The 21,082-nt window shown below is 40.1% G+C and overlaps 1 protein-coding gene across 10 annotated transcripts; it reads left to right on the top strand.

Annotated features, from left to right (window-relative positions):
- Nucleotides 1-652: 652 nt before the first annotated feature.
- LOC138019147 (glutathione synthetase-like) lies at nucleotides 653-21,046 on the top strand. 10 transcript variants are annotated; one of them, XM_068865823.1, is made up of 16 exons: nucleotides 653-727; nucleotides 1,158-1,257; nucleotides 1,433-1,511; nucleotides 5,204-5,509; nucleotides 8,188-8,263; nucleotides 9,423-9,619; nucleotides 9,960-9,996; nucleotides 10,588-10,661; nucleotides 10,908-10,988; nucleotides 11,360-11,443; nucleotides 12,225-12,294; nucleotides 16,534-16,655; nucleotides 16,737-16,806; nucleotides 18,072-18,153; nucleotides 19,239-19,425; nucleotides 19,977-21,046. In XM_068865823.1, the coding sequence occupies exons 4-16, from the start codon at nucleotides 5,247-5,249 to the stop codon at nucleotides 20,098-20,100; spliced, it is 1,467 nt and encodes a 488-aa protein (XP_068721924.1). In that variant the 5' UTR covers nucleotides 653-727; nucleotides 1,158-1,257; nucleotides 1,433-1,511; nucleotides 5,204-5,246; the 3' UTR covers nucleotides 20,101-21,046. The 10 variants fall into 10 exon arrangements, with proteins under 10 accessions (XP_068721924.1, XP_068721927.1, XP_068721930.1 ...); XM_068865826.1 differs by lacking the exon at nucleotides 1,433-1,511 and having other exon boundaries at nucleotides 672-727; XM_068865824.1 differs by lacking the exons at nucleotides 653-727; nucleotides 1,158-1,257 and adding an exon at nucleotides 980-1,098.
- Nucleotides 21,047-21,082: the final 36 nt, after the last annotated feature.

Raw genomic sequence — 21,082 nt, 5'->3', positions numbered from 1 at the left:
TTCAAATGGTGGGAAAATATTAAAGTTTGTTCTTGTTGGTCCCAAGGGGGTACAATGAAGCAGTATTTGTGTAAACAGAAACAAATGAATTCCATTATTCAGCCTATTTATTTCAACTGCAAACATAATTAACACCAGCAATTTTTCAATACCATGACAATGACTTTCTTATGTTGCGTTGAACGTGCCATAAGATTTTCCTGGAAGAAATAAACACGAGGTCTGCAAAAAACTTGTCAAAAAATTGGTTTTCAATCTGTAAGGGTAGACATGCCATTCGTCTGAATACCGTCACAATTTTTACTGGGTTTTATTTAGGGCTACCAGGAGCTCGTGTCCGGGGGATACGTATCGCTTGCTGCGTTCTCAGTTATAGAGTATTAGGGAGCTTAAGCACGCGCGTTTGTGCGACGCGGACGGCAACCGGAAGAGGACATTTCTCGTACCAGGAGAGTGGTGTCTCCCAGATTTTTATACGAATCATTTGTAATGGAGAAAAGATAGTTAGCAATGTAAATGTGGTTGTGTCATTCCGGCGTTCCGTGTTTAAGTATTCCGGCGTTCCGTGTTTAAGTATTCCGGCGTTCCGGGTTCCGGCGTTCCAGCATTCCATCATTCCAGCATTCTATGTTTAAGTACTAGCCGGTGGAGCGTGGTTACTCAGTTAAATATGGCGGATCTGCCAGCTTTCACTTTCTGAATCAAGTTGTAGCGACGAAGGCCTGAGGTAACTAAAAAAAACAACTTTAGTCAAATTGAGAGTTTTGGGTTATTTTTTTCGAATTTTGGGGGTCTTAAGGTCTTCGTTTTCGAGTCACCCGACATTTAGGTTTCAAATTCAGCAACATGGCTAAATAAATGTTCTATGTTCAGCGGCGCCGTTTTCAGTCCTCGGTGAAAATGTCTTTTGAAAATAAGGATAGTGTGACATTCTCAGTTAATTATTGAGATGCGGTCCGTCCGTCCGTGACATCATGACTATTAAATTGCAACGCCACTCAACTCTATTTTGAACTTATGACACTGAAATAAGCAAGTTGATTACACGGAAATTGGCGAATTAATATTTCTTCATCTCCAGACATTCGGACACCGGAGGTATGAGGTATTTGTAGTTTCCATTGTCCCTTTACATGCTTTGTTTTGTTCCCTGCCAGGTAGTACATGTCCGCCTGTTATGCTGCCATTCCAACTCAGATCCGTTCCATTTTAATATGTGTTGCGAGTTGCACTGAACTACCGTGAAAGAGTAGAATGGTACGTTGAAAACCCAAAGGGATCTCTTCTAAAGAATTTCGTATTTGACACATTCAGGTTTTGACTCGACCGGATGTATGTTTGACCACGAGATTTTGCATGAAAAGTGCTCAAAGTAAATTGTTTACTATGGAACACCAATGTGTGACCGATATGCTGAACTTTACTTCATTAGGGAAGAGTTATGTTTTGAAATTGCTGAAAAACGCGGTTGGAAGTTCTCTCACCCAACGGGGAAGCAGCAAGCAGTAGAGGTGATTAATTATTCATTCAAATATTAGGTAAACATGTCAAGTCAATATAAAGACTGTGAAAGGAAGCTAAATGGGATAAGATAATTTCTATTTATTTGTCATATTAACAATTTTATTTTTGGGGTGAATTTGCTTTCATTATCAACCAGATAGTCTTTATTTACGCGAAGGAAACCCGTTTAAGAACTGCATATGCATGTACATTAATATTCGAAGCATTGTCATTCACTGGCAGAATAATGGGCATTTGATAACGCAATTGACAATCAGTTTGTTAGCGCTATTTGCATCTATAGGCAGTGAGACAACTTTACACGACCAATTACAAACATTCGTCGTCGTAACATTTAACTGTTAAAAGTAAAAATTCAAAGACGCTGAATGAGTCGTTCATCAGTTTTCGCAGTTTACAGATGAGCTAACTCCTTTAAGATTAGCAAATGCAATTTGCAAGTCTTAACATGATGTGTGAGTTACAGTCAAGCTACGTCACGCGTGACGCGTGAGATTTGATCTGCGTGCCAGTTTTGAACTTTGCGGATCAGCCAGCTTTCGCTTTGAAACAAGTTGTAGCGAATGAAAGACTTGAACTTCGCTTGAGGTAACTAAAAAAACCAACTGTAGGCCTAGTGTTAGCCAAATTGAGGGTTTTGGGTTCGAGTTTTCGGGGTCTTAAGTCTTCGTTTTCGAGACACCCGACATTTAGGTTTCAAATTCAGTCGTCGTCGTAACATTTAACTGTTAAAAATGAAAATCCAAAGACGCTGAATGAGTCATTCATCATTTTTCGCATTTTGCACATGAACTAATTCCTTAATTAGCAAAAATAATTTGCAAGTCTTAAAGTGATGCGTCAGTTACAGTCAAGCTACGTCACGCTTGACGCGTATCTGCGTGCCAGTTTGAACTTTGCTCTCTAGATTCTGAATTTCCCTTGGATGTTTCCTTGATATATCGCAAATAGTTAGTGTTGAACTTTCGTTTTATTATTAAATAAACGGTGTTCAAAAAGTGAAAACTATTTCAAGCGTTTGATGAATCATCGTTCAGAGGCGGATGTTCATTTCAGTTTCGCGGATACTGGTCACGCGTGACATAGCTCGACTGTAACATCCGGTCTCCTGTCAATCAACGCATCTCAGGTACAATCCACCATTGCACACGGTCTGTCGTGCATGATTCTTTCGTTGTCTCCGATTAGATTGTGCGTGTATTGAAGTTAAAAAAGTTTTCGGTCTATGGGGCTGGCTTTTTTTTTAACAAGCAAGCGCCGGAGACGCTAACTTGTAGAGGGTTGTGGGGGAATTCTCCGCCAGAAAAATTTGAAATCTTGAAGCTCGAAAATGCTACTTTCAGCATTCTCGGCGAGATATCCAAAAAATAAACGTGGATCAACCGTAAAAACCGTTTTGAATTATTACTTTTTGCTTGAAATTGGAATTCTAGAATTGCGCGTAGTAAAATAATGATAAGTTTGGCTGTTACATGTAATCTTTTGATGGAGCACGAACAGTAAGATGGACTCGCAAAGTTTCTTTTATTGCTGTACAATTGATCTCTCTGGAAACATGCCATTTTAGTTTCTGGAGTGCGAGTTTTAAGTTAAATCAACTGGAAATATTATGAAGAGTGCAAACAAACCGTGTCATGTACAGTAAATAAATAAAGCCGTTGATATTTGATACGGGCTACACAGATATTCAAAACATGCATTCGTGTAACTTGCGATTTTATCAGCATCTCCTCCTGTTGATATATATGTCCCTTGTCTCATCCAGGAAACCAATATGCATCGGCTTTCATTGCCATTTGAAAGAACCACCTACATGTATTTAGCTTTCTAAACATCAGGGAAGTTTGTGCCAAAGTACTTTCAACCCCATGGCCACAGAGCTCGACAACGGAATCGCTAATTTCACTCGTTCCAGAGATTCAAACCCGATTCTGGACAAGTTATGAAATGTTTCAGATGGCATATCTCCATTTATACAAATAAAATCAAGTTGCACCGTCCACGGCATTGTAAGAAAAAAAGGGAGCAAATTTTTTCGTACACTTATGGCGGATTAGTCTCGAGGACTTCGCGAGAGCTCCGCGCAATCACGACGGCATTTTCACTTCCGGCGTTTCAACACCCAATCAGATCACGAGTTTGGTCGGCCAAAAATTTGGCCGACCGTCCGGAATTCTTGAGAGACTATTGGTCAGGCCCAATTTTAGCGAGCGACGACATAAGAGAACATATGGGCGAAGCTAAAAATGGGCCTGATCGCAGGTTAGCTCTTAATAGTCCGTTCGTCTAATATTTCAAGGTACTGTGCCTACCCTTTCCTGTAAAATGTTGCAAAGTCGTTGGTCTTTTTTCCACCCCACTACCCTACCCTTGTTGGTTTTGTCCTGTGGGGTGTTGAAACGTGCTTTTCCGCGAAAAACTTGTAGTTGAGGCCTGTAATGTATTCGTCCGTATTCGCCACCAGGAACTGAAGCTATTGGTATGATTATTTGGAAGGAAATTTGTCTTGAATTTGAACGGAACGGTAAAGAACTCTTTTTCTGTAGTGCTGATTGACTTCGGCTAAGCTTGCTTGCGATTCGAAAGTTGGAGGTATTGGGCCTTCATTTGCGAACAGGTTGGTCTTGTAATTTCCTCTATGTATTTCTGGTCTTATTTTAATTAAAATAAGCAGCATTAAAACAAAAGAGTATTTTTATTTGGCCTCCGTTATAGGATACGCAAATGCTATCTTGCTGGACATTTTCAAGACCAATTCAGATAAAGTGCTTCATCACTGTCTCTGCACTATACAGGGTCCCAAAGGATTGGGGGGGGGGGGGGGGTCCCTGGAGCCCCTGGAGCCCCTGGAGCCCCTGGAGCCCCTGGAGCCCTGGAGCCCTGGAGCCCTGGATTTTTTGGTTGTGGAGCGCGGAGCCCGGAGCCCGATCATTTCTCCGCCTGGAGCCCTGATCGTTTCCAGCTGTGGAGCCCGGAGCCCTGGAGCCCCGATTTTTTTGGCCTTGGAGCCCTGGAGCCCCGCTTTTTTAGGCCCGGAGCCCTGGAGCCCTAAACCTCTTTGGGACCCTGACTATAAAGAGACGATATATAATTGACAAAGACAGAGATTTGAATTGCGGAAATGAGCACGTTGAGAGTTTAGATCATCGCAGTTAAGGCAGCTCAGGGTTTTCGTTTGAGGCCGGACTGACCATTTCACGTCCGCTACTTTTACGCTATAAATTTGAACATTTGTTGGCTTCCGTTTTTCCTTTTTCTTAATTTTTCGTTTTGGACTTGGTATCGCAGGAAGCCAGCCGCTTAAATAAACACATCACAATCGCGCAATAAATCATTCAAACTAACAACGCCATGTTTTGCTTGCTAAACGGATTCGATCTGTTGGCATTTTAGTTACGAGATTAGTTAAGCTTTTTTCCTCCAAACTTGGTAATGTAAACGGCATTTCTGAGAATTTTATTTACAGTAATTCATAGGGGACCCAGACGTCCTTGTGGGTTCGCTCCCAAGGCACTTGCAATCGGCCTTATAACAGTTACAACGTAAAATAACCCTGTCAAATCCGGTACGTTGAAAAGCTATCGAAAACCATGTTAAGGAATTTCTGAAAAATTCAGCCTTGAACGGAATCCTCGCAAACACTCACGTCTAAAGGTTTTGGATGGATTTTTTTTTCTAGAGGCACTTCCTGAAGTAGATGCAAGTGGCTCCATCTTTTCATCATGTCATTTACATATATATGCGAAAATGAACTCCCCCAAAAGGACGTGAAATGGCTTGAGACTGAAGCAAGGGATTATTGTGTATCAAATGGAATGGTTTATAAGGATTCCGAAGGAAAACTGCGCCATATTCCCGTCACTCTGTTGCCTTCACCGTTTCCACAAAAGCAATTCACAGCTGCGAAGGAAGTGCAAACGGATTTTAACCTCCTTGTTCACAAAGTATCCCAGGATTACGAATTCACGAAGAAAGCGCTGTCCGGGTAAGACGTAACACTGTGTGTTTTAGTGTAGAATCTAATTTCTTCGATTTCTTTGGTTTTTTCGTTGCAGCGTTCGGTGATAGTGGTTTAACGATTAATCGAATTTTCGATTAATCGCCATTATGACCTTTCGGTTTGATTCACGAATCTTTGATTCCACGTTTCGATTTTGGTTCGATTTTTTGCATATCTTTCCCATTATAGCCCCAGTGAGTTATTATATTGTGAAATCAGAATCCGCAACTCTTAGACGTTTGCAGTCTCGTGGAGTCCTTCGTACTCCATTTTGTGTTGCTTGGTAAAACTGTTTCCCTTTTACCACCCCTTGAGGATTTCCAATAGGTCAAACCATGTGCGACACGCTAATTGTCACGTTCTCAAACATGGCGGCGAATGACCAAGCGATTGTGAATCCACGTGCATCTTTTATGTCGGCTGTGTGGAAATATAATGGTTTTCCGGCTGAAGACGGTACAACACATAACTCTAAAACTATCTGCAAAATTTGCTCAGCAACTTTCAAGTATTGTGCCGGTTGAACTTCAAGCATGAGTGCACATTTAAAACGTCAACACAGCATTGATGAAAAGTCAGAAGTGTTGGACTCAAACTTCACCGGGTGCGAAAAACATTACTGGAACAGGACAGTTAAAATTTCAGGATGTTATGAAGAATCGGTCAGGCAACAGGGCCACGGCGATAGCGAAGTCTATCGGAGTTTTCATTGCAAAGAACATGAGGCCCTACTCAGTTGTGTTTCATGTTGTGAGAACATTAATAGTTTGCATAGTCGAATCGAAATCGAAAGCCAATAATCGAGATTGAATCGAATCACAAGGAATATGAATCGTTACACCCCTATAGATCGTTTTCACTGTCACGCAATAAAAAAATAAATCGAAAACCATCCAGTGGAAAAAGTCAAGAATTCGTGATGTTGTAGAAGATAAATGAAGAAGACACTTCTCCAAGTTTTAGGCCCGTGCGTTTCCCCAAACTTCAGATATTCGTCGAAATGTTTCGCAGAAATTTACAGAGCCCAGTATGAAAACGCCATGTTGGTGCACATCTGTGGTGCACCAATATGGCGGCCGGAAGATAGTGTCAGCATCTGTTACTTACTTTGGCTATCTAGGCGAGTGATCATCTGTACTAAATAGACAGCTATTTACTTAAGCACTTTTCCTAATGCTTTAAATTCTAAAAAGGCTCAAAACCATGAGATAAATATATATTTCTCAATAAACTTGATCGTCGCCTCGTGTCACGCACCGCTATAACTCAGAAATTCAAAATGCTCTGGTTTCCAAACGAAGCACGCTATTGAGCTTTAAAATTGCAAATGGATACAAATTTACCGCCTCTTATGCCTGATGAGGATAAAAACTTTCGTGGCTCTTTAGTTTTGGATTTAGAAAATGATGACGTCACGCGAAAACGATCTATTCGGTGATTGGCTCAAAAATCTCGCGCCACATCCTAAGCCTATCAAAGAAAAAGCAAAAAAGTGCCCGCTGCATATATTTGCTTCGAGATGTGATTGTTTTTGTATCTGTAGTAATTGATTGAATTTTGCAGCACTCAAAAGCAGACTTTATGGACATCGTAAGAACGTTTTGACTCGATCCAATTGTTCAAAGCACAGATTACAAAATTTAATTGGATGTGTCGCTAGCCACTTTTCTAAATCTCTCCGAAAGGGAGCATTACTTAAAAAGGCACTAAATTTAGTTAGCGCTAGCGTTTTTTATTATCTTGTTGGGAATACTAATGACACAGCTGTTCGGAAGCAATACTCTGTGTCCTCCGGTATGGTAAGCTCAATTTCCGCCACTCTCTCGAGTCCCCGAGAGAGGGAGAGAGAGTGAGGAGCGTGGGCTCCTTTCCCGAAGCAGCGGATGGTAGTCGAGCCTAGAGGTATGAAGACAGAGTCAACTTAAAAATTCGGGTCAGGGTCCCGTTTCTCGAAAGTCCCGGAACTTTACGGGCTATTTTCGGGTGTCACAATTCCCTTTGTATCTCAGTCAAGAACGGAGAGGATTAAAGTCATCAAACTTGACAGTTATTTTTCTTTTTGTTACCTTGAAAACATGTTTAAAAAATCGGCTTTCCAAAAGAAGCGGTTGGCAGTTTCACAAATGGCTTTTCAGTCCCGAAAAGTTATCGGGACTTTCGAAAAACGGGCCCCAGGACACAGCTGTTACAAGGGCTCTCGTGATTGGTTCAAAACATAATAGTCCCAAAAAATCAATCAGTCGAGGAAAAAGTACTGAATATTGAAAGTGCATTGCATAATGAGCTATCTCTGAAATTTTGAACCCGATATACTAGATCATCTCTTAGCAGTGATTTTTTGAAAATTCGATCTTTTAGAAAAAATGTATGGGATGATTAGCGCCTTTTGCCACCCAAGAATTTATCAGTTTTTGATGAATAGTAACTTGTTTTTTATGAAAGCTCAAAAGGCTTTAAACTGGAAATTTAACAAAGTTGAACAAGTTCTTTTACCTTTTAAAGTCAATTTGTAAATATCATGATGCCTTCTGGAGCAAACTCGTATGTTCATGAACAAAATGTAAACATTAAAGTCGGCAAAGATTCCCAAACAGAAATGCCATAAACTCTGAAGGTTAAAAAAGTCAGTTGTAAAGAGTTTGTTATTTCTTCCATTGCCACAGAACAATCGCTGCTGATCCCTTCACATCAAAACTCTTTGACATTTATGATATGGTGTGGCAACAGGAAAATGTTCAGGTAGGTTTTCGATATTTTCTTCACGCGGTGAGGCCAAAAGGCGGATTTACAGTTTGCGAAATGGCACGAAGCATGGTTTACGGGATAGAGTATGTTATGTATGAAAAACAACTTGAAGAAATAAATTCAGTCAAATTGGAAAGTTTTAAATTGTAGAGAGTGTTCCCCATAACTGTAAGTACGACTGCGGCCCTAGAGGCATCGACAGAGGTCACTAATGACTTGTAATATAAGTAGAAAAAAAAAAGAGAAATCATGCATGTGCGGCAAGCATCAATTTAGTACATTCATTCCCATCAGCAGCAAAAAAAAAAAAAAAAACAAGAACAACGTGAAATCGTCAAATTGAGATTTTGAAGACAACGTGATCATACAGTAGACAATTTCCCATTCCCTGTGTTTACTGTAATGGCTTTCCTACGAATTCAGTAGTAGCCTACCACGTCATCATTGAACGCGAACAGGATTTTATACTCGAAAAGTAGTCACTTAGTTCTTTATCATCAAGTGACGTTTTCGGTGGGTGCACCGTCGTCTTTGTTCAAGGGCTCGTAAATAACGGCCTAAAAACCTGAAAGTAATCTTAAAGATTTTTGATAAGACATTGTGGTGGTGTTCAACATAAAAAAATGAACAAAAAGCAACCTACATTATACCTCGTACTCAGTTTGAAAGACTCTATAGTTGTTAAAGGGGCTAGGTCACGCAATTTTAGGCAATTTCAGCACTGATCGAATGCTCATAGAATTGACTAAAATATCAAAATAACTTTTCAAAACTATAGAAGAACTCTAACAAAACACAGGGAAGCCAAGAAGGGACATGGATGGACAAAACTGGAGAGGATTGAAATCGATTGAATTTGGGTAAATTTGAAAAACGTCGGCCCACCTTTTTTCAAATTTATATCAGTCTATATCAAAATGTTATTTACACAGCTGGAAAATCATTCTCAGTTGTTATGAGGCCGTGATTTTGTAAATGAAAGACTCTTGCTCTGCCAATTTGACGTTTAGAGCTCATAATTAACAAAATTAAACAAAATTACCAAAAATACCGTGACCTAGCCCCTTTAATATTGCCTTTGCCAAACAAGAAGGGATTCGATGATGTGATTGTTCCAAATGATTTTAAAATTTGCTCTTGTTCTTTGTTTCAGCCAATTTCACTGGGCATCTTTCGCTCAGATTACTTGATCGACACCGCAGGCGGGTTGCACGACCGCTGTTCAGACATTTGCTATGAGCCTGCATTAAGACCAGACAATGCAGGCTCAATCTCCATAAAGCAAGTCGAAATGAACACCATATCTCTTGGTGGAATTACGTTTTCTTGTTTTGTTCCAAATATGCACAGGTAAATTAGCAACCGCGCTATGCGCTGAGCGCGTTGTTGAAGGACTGAGTTCAAATCCTCTATCCTTGTATTTTCGCTTGATTATATCACTGGTTTTCTTTCATATTTTAAATGAAACTAAAGAAATTGTTTACATAACAATAGATTTCATTTTCCGGTAGATTAGTGGGAAAACAAAAAAATGGTCCAACTGAATGATGGAAATGGGTGTCTCAAGTGTTTCCTATCGTGTGTGGTTGGCCACGCCCTAGTCTCAATGAAGTATTTTACACACACCCACACAGTGACACACACGTAATGTTAAGGAGCTGCAGTGAATGCCTTTCTTCTTTCCTCATAGATATCTTTTGCAGTTGATCGGTCAACAGGGAAACAAGGTATTTCTGTCGTGAGTTTCTCCCGAGTTATCTCCGGCGCTCATCTTGTCCTTTCGATTAAAGGGAACCTCCAGTCCAAAACAAAATATCCTTAAAATAACCACTACAGTCAAATTTATATGAGGATTTTTCAAAGAAAACGTTTGTATTCGAAATCAGTAGGTTTTAGAATTGCTTATTTTTTGAAGTTCTGACATATTACGGTTGCATTATTGTTATTATACAAAAGCTAGTTGTGTCAGAACAATATAGCTTGCGTAGGCTAGAACAATATGGCAACCTTCAGATTCAGGATGGCGACGCCCAGAAAATATGAAAGTGAAAGAGGGGAGTCTTAACTTTTTCGGAAAACAAACACTTTCTTTAAAAAAAAAAAAGAACAAGTTTGTTAATTAACAAACCGTGATTATCTCCTCTGGTTTAAACCGTGATTTTTTGGTAAGATTGGAGGTTCCTTTAACATTAACTTTTGATTAGGTGATTTCCAGCCTCGGCGGTTAGGCTTTGTCAAAAATTTAAAAAGATTATTCTTGAAGAAGAAGCCGAATTACCTTTGTTATGCTTTCTCACGTGAGCTTCTTGTTTTGAAAGGTGCCACCAAATAACGCATTAGACGAGGCAGCTGGCGGGCTTATCAAGGCCTGGGAACTATACGGATCTGAAAGGTTGTAAAGGGCCTCTTTAATAGGCATTTTCGAGTTGCTGTTGCCTCTGGTTCAAAACGAGTCTTAGTGCTAAACCATTCAAATGATAATTAGTTTGATTTCCATAAAAATACACCACGCATTTCCTGGTTGTGCGCCAGGACTCGCTTTGAAACCGAGGCAAACAGCAACTCTGAAATGGCCAAGTAGTTTCTCTCTTTTGTTTTGCGTTTATGCTGATTGCTATTTGCTTTTATTTCATTACAGCGCTGTCATCATGTTTGTTGTTGAAGACAATGAAGTAAATATTTGTGATCAAAGGATTCTGGAATATCGTATAAAAGAGAGGTATCAAGGGCTACGTATTTTGTTGTCATAGTGATGTTGCTGGCTTATTACCACCCTCGTTATCATTTTTGGGACCGTTTTCAAATAATTTTGGTGAATTTTAAGAAATGATCCTCGCACTAACGTTAACAATTGAAGTGCGAAGATTTGTTTTCATTCACATGTAAAGTGAACTAATTACCATCACAAAAACTTCGCACTTAGACTCGCTTTGAAGAGGAGGCAGACATGAACTCGGAAATGATCTATTGTCTCGCACCGATACAATGCGCTCCATGTATCAAGATTTCTGAGGGTCTCACTGAAGAAATACATCATTTCTAAGATTTGCAGACTTCGCTAATTTACAGCTTTCGCTTTTTATATTTCAGAAACCCTGTGGTAAGAGTAATTAGACGAAGCCTTACCGCTATTTATAATGAAAGTCAAACAGATCACAAGAAGTGTTTGCTTGTGTAAGTTGGTCCTGTTTGATTCATCGACACATATTTCAGCCCTTTTGTTTTCTGTCTTACATTCGCTGTCACAAAACAGTCTTCGCACTCAAGAGATGATCTCTTGTTGCACTATATCTAAGTTTACAGTTCTTATTTAATTCAGATGTAACGATGATTTCACGTTGTTCTAGACAAACGTTGTTCATGTTATCACTCGCCCCTCATTAATCTGCAACTGGAAAGTGTAAGTTTTTTTAGTTTTCCCGCCTCAGTCTCATTTAATTTCGTTCCACCCTCAAGTTAGCTCCATGTTTGTAAGTCGTTTTCATCTATTTTTCTGCAACCTTTTTGTCAGGGATTTACCAAACCTCTGGGATTGAATCAAATATATTGTTGCAATTGTCGCAAGTATGTTGGTGAAGATTCAAATCCCCCTTTCCACTTTATACGATATGCACAGACTACACGATTTTCATTCCCGAAAACATCACTGTCCACGGATTCAACAGATAGAATCAGCTCTGTAGGCAACCATCCCCTGGCGTGCACATTAGTTGTAAAAACTTGCTCAGATGTTATGTATTGGCTCGTGGAGTTGTCAAGAAAAGCGATCAGGGACTCGTTCTCAGTTTCCGTGGTGAAGTGGATGGATGTTTGTCGACTGTGAAATTGTTTCAGAAAACAGTCGACGTTGTCTCGTTTCAGGATAGTGAGGGTATCGGTTCTCCACAGTGAGGCGATGTACTACATCTGTTCATTGCTAGCTAATTTGCAGTGTTTTCTTTTCTTACTAAAACAGAGATGGTATGGAAGTTGCAGTGGCTTATTTCAGATCAGGTTACATGCCAAAACACTTCCCGACGGAGAAGGTGGGCATATTTTTTTCGACCATCCGGTCCCATGGATCAATTCTGTCACTTATGTCCCGAAATGCACATTGGTGCAGGCCCAATTTCGATATCGCAACACGAAGTGTTCCTTTTAAGTCTAAGTTTTACTACCTATTTCCAACAATGAGGTGAGGGTAAAGATAAGCGTTATTTTTAGCTTTGGGTAAATGCAGCAGTTAATCTTTACTTAAAGAGCAGCATTTGGGGGACACTTTGTGGCTTTATTTGTCTTTGTTAAATGTTCCAGGCTGCCTGGTCTTTTTAGCCTTTATGGTTATTCCAGGCAGCTCGACCTGAGTTTTTTTTTTTGTCGGTTTCATTTGTAACAATAATTTTATCGGTGCAAATGAAGGTTGTTGTTGTTCAGGCTCGGTCGGATATTGCGTTTCTAGCTTTCTGATTGGTTCACTCAATCTCGCTTATCAGCTCATACCGTATGACCTAATATGGAAACTGATTGGCTTTAATCAAGTTGCAAGTGTCCAAGCTGAGTCAGAATTTAATAGAATTGAATAAAACCATTATTCCATTCGCACTTGTTGGATATGAGACTGGTTATAGCCAACTCATATCCAACGCCCTCTCATGGATTGTCAAGTATTCCGACACGAGTGATTTTGAAGGCGGGGAGAAGAGCAAAGGGACACTTCGTGACGCTTATTGAAAACTGCGTGCATGTAATTACTTGCATGTCAGGACATATCTGTTCATTGACGCATAAATAAGCTTAATCATTTTGTGAAACTTTTATCAAAACACTTTTTACTTGAAGATAGCTTTCAGTTTTGCTTGATAAACTGGGTCTGGACGCAGCTACCACAAGGATTGATTGGTTGAGAAAACAATAGGCATAATAAAATATACAACAGAAACAATGGATCCTAATCCAAAACACGATGGAGCTACATCTGCTACATCATACACCGGTCCAATGAAATTCACTAAGACCCTGTCCACACTAATGCGTTTTCGTTTGAAAACGTATATATTTCTGTCCACACTGAAACGTTGAGCGTATTCATCGAAACCGCATCGATTTGGAAACGCTCTCGAAAGTGGATACAAATGAAAACGCATCGAAATGAAAATGATGACGTCATCCGCACCACGTGAGTTGTACTCCGGCTTTGAAAACATGGTTGATGAAAGCGTGCTTTACCCGATGCTCTATTCACCCTCATCAGGGCTTGACGCTAACGGTAACCAACTAGCCACAGGCTAGTGAAATTTCAATTTTGGCTAGTAGATTTTGAGCTTCCATTAGCCATTGGGGCTAGTAAATATTATGAAGCAGAGGAGTTCTGGACGAAAACAAAATGAAAATTATTTCTTATGAATAAGGCAAAAGGAGAGAATAGAAACTAACAACAGAAACTGAGCGGATTCTATGGAATTTACTGCCTTAGAAAATGATAAGTTGCAAAAAAAATTGAGGGGAAAACCAACGCAGATTATAGTTTCCTCACGCCACGTTACGAACGATTAATCACGTGTGAAATCATGCGGAACTTCTCGGCTGCTCTTTCCATAGACTTAACTGTTATAGATTGTGATGTGAAGTGCTAGTTTTCTACCCATATGAACCAAGTGAGTGTTAGCTCTATAGACCTTTTCAGCTTGTACGTTTTGTTTTCCCATTTCAGACCACGTGATGTTCTCAAGGGAATTTTCCTTTTGTTTTTTCATAAGTTACGCATACATATGCACGTGCATAAGACGACATTTGAAAGACACTGTTCCCTAGAGTAACATCATGTGGTCTGAAATGGGAAAACAAAACGTACAAGCTGAAAAGGTCTATTGATGGAGAAAAACTCTGACCAGGGTGGGAATTGAACCCACGACCTTCGGGTTAGATCACCGCTGCTCTACCGACTGAGCTACAAGGTCAGACGGGAGGAGGACGTGGGAATGCAAGATGTCATTAGAGTCAATGTCACGGCAATGAATATCTACATCGACATCTACATGTTCCAGCACTCGGAAAAGTCCCTTTTTGACTTGTGGCTGTTTCTGCTTAGGTGGCCTCATACACCACAAGCCTTTTTAGAGACATCACCGCCAAGCCGGCCACTTTTGCTGGACAGCCACAACACCGGGGACTTTATCCCCTACTCTTCTCGAATATTGCTTGAGTTCTTTAACGTCCCACAGGGAACTTATGAACATAGAAGATATTTGTGAGACGGGACCTACGGTTTATAGTCTTTATCCGAGAAGACTTGAAAGTCTAACCATTTGCAGATGAAATTATAAAGGCAGCACTTTCTCCTCAGTTATTTTAAGATCCTGAGTGTTGATCCGGCCGGGGTTCGAACCCGCGACCTCCCACGTGACAGCCCGACGCTCAATCAACTGAGCCACCGGTGCGCGGTATATGTACAAGTACAAGGAAGGGTTACGTTTTCTCAAACGTTGGCCGTGTAACACTTATATTTCATCAAGTGAAGCTATGATCTTCGCAGTTATGAACGCAATTTTTGCAATTGCGTAGAGAAGTCTGAAAAATTCAGGACTTCAACGGGGTTTGAACCTGTGACCTCGCGATTCCGGTGCAATGCTCTAACCAACTGAGCTATGAAGCCACTGACGTTGGGAGCTGGTCATTTGTGGGTTCTAATGGTCCCGTGAGGAATGAATCAGTGATGACATGGTATATGAAATGAATCATATATGAACTGCGGATATGAAATCAAGTGAAGCTATGATCTTCGCAGTTATGAGCGCAATTTTTGCAATTGCGTAGAGAAGTCTGAAAAATTCAGGACTTCAACGGGGTTTGAACCTGTGACCTCGCGATTCCGGTGCGTAGGACTCGGTTCAAACCCCGTTGAAGTCCTGAATTTTTCAGACTTCTCTACGCAATTGCAAAAATTGCGCTCATAACTGCGAAGATCATAGCTTCACTTGATTTCATATCCGCAGTTCATATATGATTCATTTCATATACCATGTCATCACTTATATTTCAACAGACTTAACTATTGTATTAGTGTGATGTGAAGTGCTAGTTTTCTACCCATATGAACCATGTGAGCGTTAGCCCTTCTGATGGAAATGGGCCCACTCAAGGACTGAGAAAAAGGTCTGACCAGGATGGGAATTGAACCCACGACCTTTGGGGGTTAGATCATATGACAATATTTACTAAAAGCGCGAGTTGTGTTTGCAAATGTGGAATCTTTTTCGTGATAGTTTTTACAAATGAATGAAACTGCGCATGGCGAGACTGGCTGGTGCAAATTTAGATTTTGCCGTAGTGAAACCAGACCTGATACTAGCCACTAGGCTAGTGAGCTAAAAGAATCTTCTCGAGCCCTTCTCATCTTGGTTTTTCATAGAAGAAGAAAAAGTGTTGTTTTCAAGATCTTCTCATTTATAGTGCTGGAGCAGGAACATCGTATCGAAGGTCGAGAAGGTTTTTGAACAAAACAAGCGAGCCAAATCGAAATTGTTTACAGTTTTCAAACTCGCACTGGCGGGAAATGCCGAAAACATTGCAGCCATATCTCTTTCGAGCATGCACATATTCTTCAAGCTACGACGTTTTCGAGCGTTTTAGTGCGGGCAGCTGAAAACACTGCGAAAACGGTAGAGCGAAAGCGGAACGATCGAAGAATTTTCGATAAAACCGAAACCGCGGATACTTTTGAAAGCGCATTGGTGTGGACGGGATCTTAATTCCTTATCTTTCGCAACCCCCATTGTCCTTAGCATTCATTTAAAGTGTCTATTCAAGCTAAATACCGATGTAACCTTTGGAGTAGAGCTCGACGGCTATCCCTAATCGTTCTTCTTGACACCAGTACATTTGCCTAGAGTTTACTTCAAACTGTGCCTAATTCCGAGGCTATTGTGTTTAAGTTGATAAACTGAAAAATGTAGCAAGTGCCGCTACGTTTTGCAATTTTTTTTTCTGTTAATTGTTCAGCAATTTCGTTGTCATTGGAGGTCGGCCTTCATGGGGGACAGCCAAGAAGTTGTGCATTGTGTGGCACGGTGTCACGTCAATCTTTGAGTGGATTTTTAACCTCGAATTCGGGCCCCTGTCTCTTTTCCTTCGTCTTGAACAAAAAACGAGGACCCGGAGACGAGATTGGCTTATTCAATTATTCAACAGGGAATAAACGTTATTAAATTGTTTTGTCGGCTAATCCAATCAAGAACGGAGAGAGAGATTTGATTGCTTATACCAATACTTTTGTCTTTATGTCACAGGAATGGTCTTCCCGACTAACAATAGAATTGTCCCGCTGTATTAAATGTCCAACAGTGGCGCATCAGTTAATGGGAACAAAGAAAATGCAGCAAGTATTAGCTAGACCCGGAATCTTAGAAAGGTTAAAATTGAATTAAAGTTCACAGAGAATTCATGCCTCAGAAACAGAGGAGACCACTTTTGATGCCTGTTTTTGTTACAGGTTCCTACCCGATAAAGATTCCGTCAACAGAGTGAGAAAAACATTCACTGGTTTATATACTCTTGATCCGGTAATTATATTGTCGTTATCAAGTCTTCCGTCAAAGTCTATTGTATCTTTTAAAGGCTTCTTTTGAAACACCAGGGTAGGGAGCACTGTGGACTGACAAAAATATAGCAAAGTCTCCCAACTCACCGAATTATGAGATATACCAGTCTTTCGCTGCATGGAATAGACTTTATTCATAAATGGCACCTGTTTATTTATTCCTTTGGTAATGTGCAAATTAGCCTACCAAGCCTCAATTTAGAGCAAGAATTCTTTTCAGTTCGCTTTATGGTATGGAGACTTGGTAGGCTAATTTAGAATTGTGAAATTGACCGCCATTTATGAGTAAGGTCCATATCTTCACTTTAATCGCCGACTACATCAGTTAATGCACATGATTGTAGCATGTATTTACAGAATTGACTGCTCAGGTTAGTGGCTTTTCATGGTGCCAAATAATCCTTTTTAGTTCAACGCGTGATTTAACCTAGTTACGCAAACTGAATACGCTTGCTACAAGAATAAAAGAAAAAGGATTGCACGTTACAAATGCGCAAAATACAGCCCGAAAGAAATAGAAAGAAATATCAACGAAAAAGATACAAAATGTTCAACGAAATAGGACATTCCAGGACGAGAACGAACTAGGAAAGTATCTAAGTTTTGGAACGAACTAGCAGTAACAGTAACGAAAAAGACGTGTTGCGAACTGAAATAACGATATATATTGTAGCTGTAGCAGCGATAAAACAAATGAAATTTATACGATAAAAAAGGTAACACAAATAAGTAGGATAACATATGAAAGATTGAGTAACCAAGCATCGCTGTGGCGCTAAAGAAAAGGAATGCCCATGACAAGAACGCATAATTACCACATAGATACAAAAAAAGGAATTGGAATTCTTTTTTAGGGTATCTCCACTCCAACAAATTTTATTTTTCAAAGAAAGCGTGTGTATAAGAAACACATGAATTTCAGAATTACTTGCTATTCTTTTCTCGAATTTCACGGGAGCTGCCGTTTTGAATAACTGTGACATGACTGTCAGTCAGTGTACCAGCCAGTCAGCTAGCCTATCACACTCTCTGTCTGTCTGTCTGTTGATCTGTTCGACTTGAATCTGTCTTATGGCCTGTCAGCTTGACGAGCCCGAATTGTCTCGCTAAATGGCGATAACTCTCTGGCCACTGGCAGTTCTACATAACTTGTAGTACACGGACAGTGAAAAAAACAATCATGGCATTTGTTTGCAGCGATAATCATGTTTTGCTTTTTGAATGCAGGGTCAAGAAGGGGATCATAACATGGAATGCTGCCTTAAAATGGTTGACAAATGCGTTCTCAAACCTCAGAGAGAAGGTGGAGGTTAGTAAATCTTCCCTTTTTACAACTGTGTTTATTCTCTGTTTATCTCAGAATTGATTTTTGTCGTTTTGAGGTGACGAGGCAGTTGCAGACAGTTAGGCTTCGATCAACTGAACATTCTTCACAGGGCTTTTTCCCCGGCGCGGGAAAAGCTCTCGCAACAAGGTTAGGCCTTGATCATGAGGCGGGAGGTCAGGGCTCGTTTAATCGGTTTTGAGTCAATTATGTTGCCCCCGAGGAGTTTTTCACCGTACGAGGTTGACCACAAAATTTATACCGCTTTAGAAAAAATCGATTTCCTTCTTTGTGTATACTGCCATAATTTAAAGAGAAAACAAGCACCCTAGTTGCTAGAAGAGTGGACTGTACTTTGCACTGAACAAATCTTCATGCCGTGGACAACTGAAGTAAAAGTTACAAATATCATCGCCGTTAGATAAGCACCATAAGAAGCTGCAAAAAAGCCTGAAAAAATCTAGGCTTTAACGGGATTTGAATCCATGAATGTGAGATTGTGCTGCACTTGCTCTGCCAACTGAGCTATCAAGCTATTGTACCTGAGCCGCGGGGCTGGCCGATTTTGATTTTAAGTTGTATCCCACTAAGGGTGAATGTCGATGACTGAATTGGTTTTAAGCGATTCATTCGATGGATAGCACCTTTTAAACAACCAAAGCCCAGGACATTTGAAGGTTAAATGGAACAGAGAATTAGGTGCAAAGAATGGTCCGGTTTCCAATTCGCTGGGACTGCTGGATGGAAGGATAAAGTTCCTTCGTACAAGATTGAAGGAAATCATCAGAAATACCATTAGGAGGTGTTAACGCATAAAAAACAACATTTCCAGAAGATGTGATGCGAGGTTTGAATTTTTCTTAAGAGATCTTTGTGAATTTAAAATTACACCTCTTTTAAGAGGTTAAACAGTAAGAGCTTAACTATTGTTTCCCCAATGAAGGTCGCGACATCGTGCCTCTGTCCCGTCTTGCGCTTAATTCACTGTTAATTTCCCGTTACCCTTTGCCTATTTGCCACCTTGAATATATGTAAACTGTAAGCACCTTTTTCTTTAAATTCAAACGTAGGCAATAACATGTATGGGGAAGATATACGTCACACGTTGCTTAGCGAACCAAAGAGCAGGTCACAGTATATACTGATGGATCGTCTCCAGCCAGAAATCAACAGTAACTTTATTGTGCGACACGAGTTTACGAGTATTGATTCAAGTAACGTCGTTCCTGAACTTGGAATCATGGGTGTTTTTATCAGGTAACCCAAGATGGTATGATTCTAGTGTGATCAATAGACTCTTCAGCTGTTTTTAATTCTTTCTTAAAATTCATCATCTTTTTCATTACAATTTCGAGACTGCCACCTTTTGACATTTCAAGGGAAATACTATCAGTCCTCGACCTCTTTAGTCAGTGGGCGGCCGCCTGGAGACAGCCCGCTGACAAAAGAGCCCGAGGACTCTGGTTGGGAGATTGGCAGAAAACGAGACCAGTATCAACTAAACCTGGCTTTATTGGCTTTACTCCTTAGTGGTAGAACATTTGAAGGTTAAGTTCATGAATTCGAGTCCTGTTCGGAATAATCGAATGTTCTTCTGATTAAATCTCCTCGCTTTTCGGTGTTGTTGAGTGGCAAACTTCCGTTTTCACTGGAAGGAAATCAATGCGTAAACTATAAAATCTTTTCCCTTCATTTCCATAGGTGGGCATCTCTCTCATCGCTTTCTATGATGGAGAGCACGTTCCCGAAATTTTTATCCTGTGATAAAATATGCGAGGCCTTAATTAACATCTAATGCTTGCTTTCAGTTGTGGAGATGAAATATTGTTAAACAAAGAGAGTGGCTATCTTGTCAGGACAAAATCAACCGAGCATGCGGATGGAGGTGTATTCGCTGGCAGGGCAGCTTTCGACAGTCTATATTTGGTATAGGATCACTGTGACAATATTTGGGATGTCCTTGAATTGGCAATTTCCAAGTTCGTGTTTGCCTCTCTTCAAAGCGAGTCTAAGTGCGAAGTTTTTCTTATGAAAATTAGTTTTCATTCATATGTAAAATAGAACTAATTACCATCACAAAAACTTCGCACTTAGACTCGCTTTGAAGAGGAGGTAGACATGAACATAGTGACGTTTTTGTCTCACTTCGCCTCTTCTCCCTTCATCGATTCCTTGAGTCTTTGACTTAATCTTTACGTGTTTGTTGGACATGTAAGGTTAAAAGATATCACTGGAAGATCGTTAGTGAAAAGTAATTTTAGTTTGGTTCGTGAAATTTGAATATGTGAGCGGGTCCTCTGTATAGGTATTAACAGTGGTGAACTAAATTGTGTTGTAAAATCAATGTGTGATGTGGTAGGCTTATTTTTATCTATGTTACAGGTTCGTCATTATGTAATTTAGGTGCAAAGTAACATGAAATATATCAGGTTTAAGATGGTGCAACATATGACCTGAATACTGCCTTTTAATTGGCCGTTACTACAATGAACTATTGATGAATTTCCCAAAGTGCAAAACAAAAAACTCAGAGGCATGAAAGACCCTTCTGGTTGAAGTTTATAGAATGCAAATAGTAATTTGAAGATTTGAGAGTGAACACCTGTTAAAAATAACTTGACATTAACATCTGGGAAAAATCCAAAGAAGGCTTTTCATAGTGTAGAGCTCTTGCTGAATCCAATCACGAGGAATTTTCTGACGCTTTTCATGTAGTATGGACGTCAACCGTCAAACGGGCTTAGATGAAATAGCATAAGCACAACTTAAAGGGTGAATAAAACTAATTTTCATACATGCTCTCAGTCATAAACGATGCTGAGCTTGAGTATTTAGCGATATAATGCAGGACGTGGAGAAAATAAAATTTGTAAAGGGATCTAGTACTATCTAGCCTCTGCAATTATTTATCGAA

The sequence above is a fragment of the Montipora capricornis genome, chromosome 10 (genome assembly GCF_036669925.1).
Source record: "Montipora capricornis isolate CH-2021 chromosome 10, ASM3666992v2, whole genome shotgun sequence".
In the NCBI taxonomy this organism is placed as follows: Eukaryota; Metazoa; Cnidaria; class Anthozoa; order Scleractinia; family Acroporidae; genus Montipora; species Montipora capricornis.
This window is presented reverse-complemented; position numbering and strand designations above follow the sequence as displayed.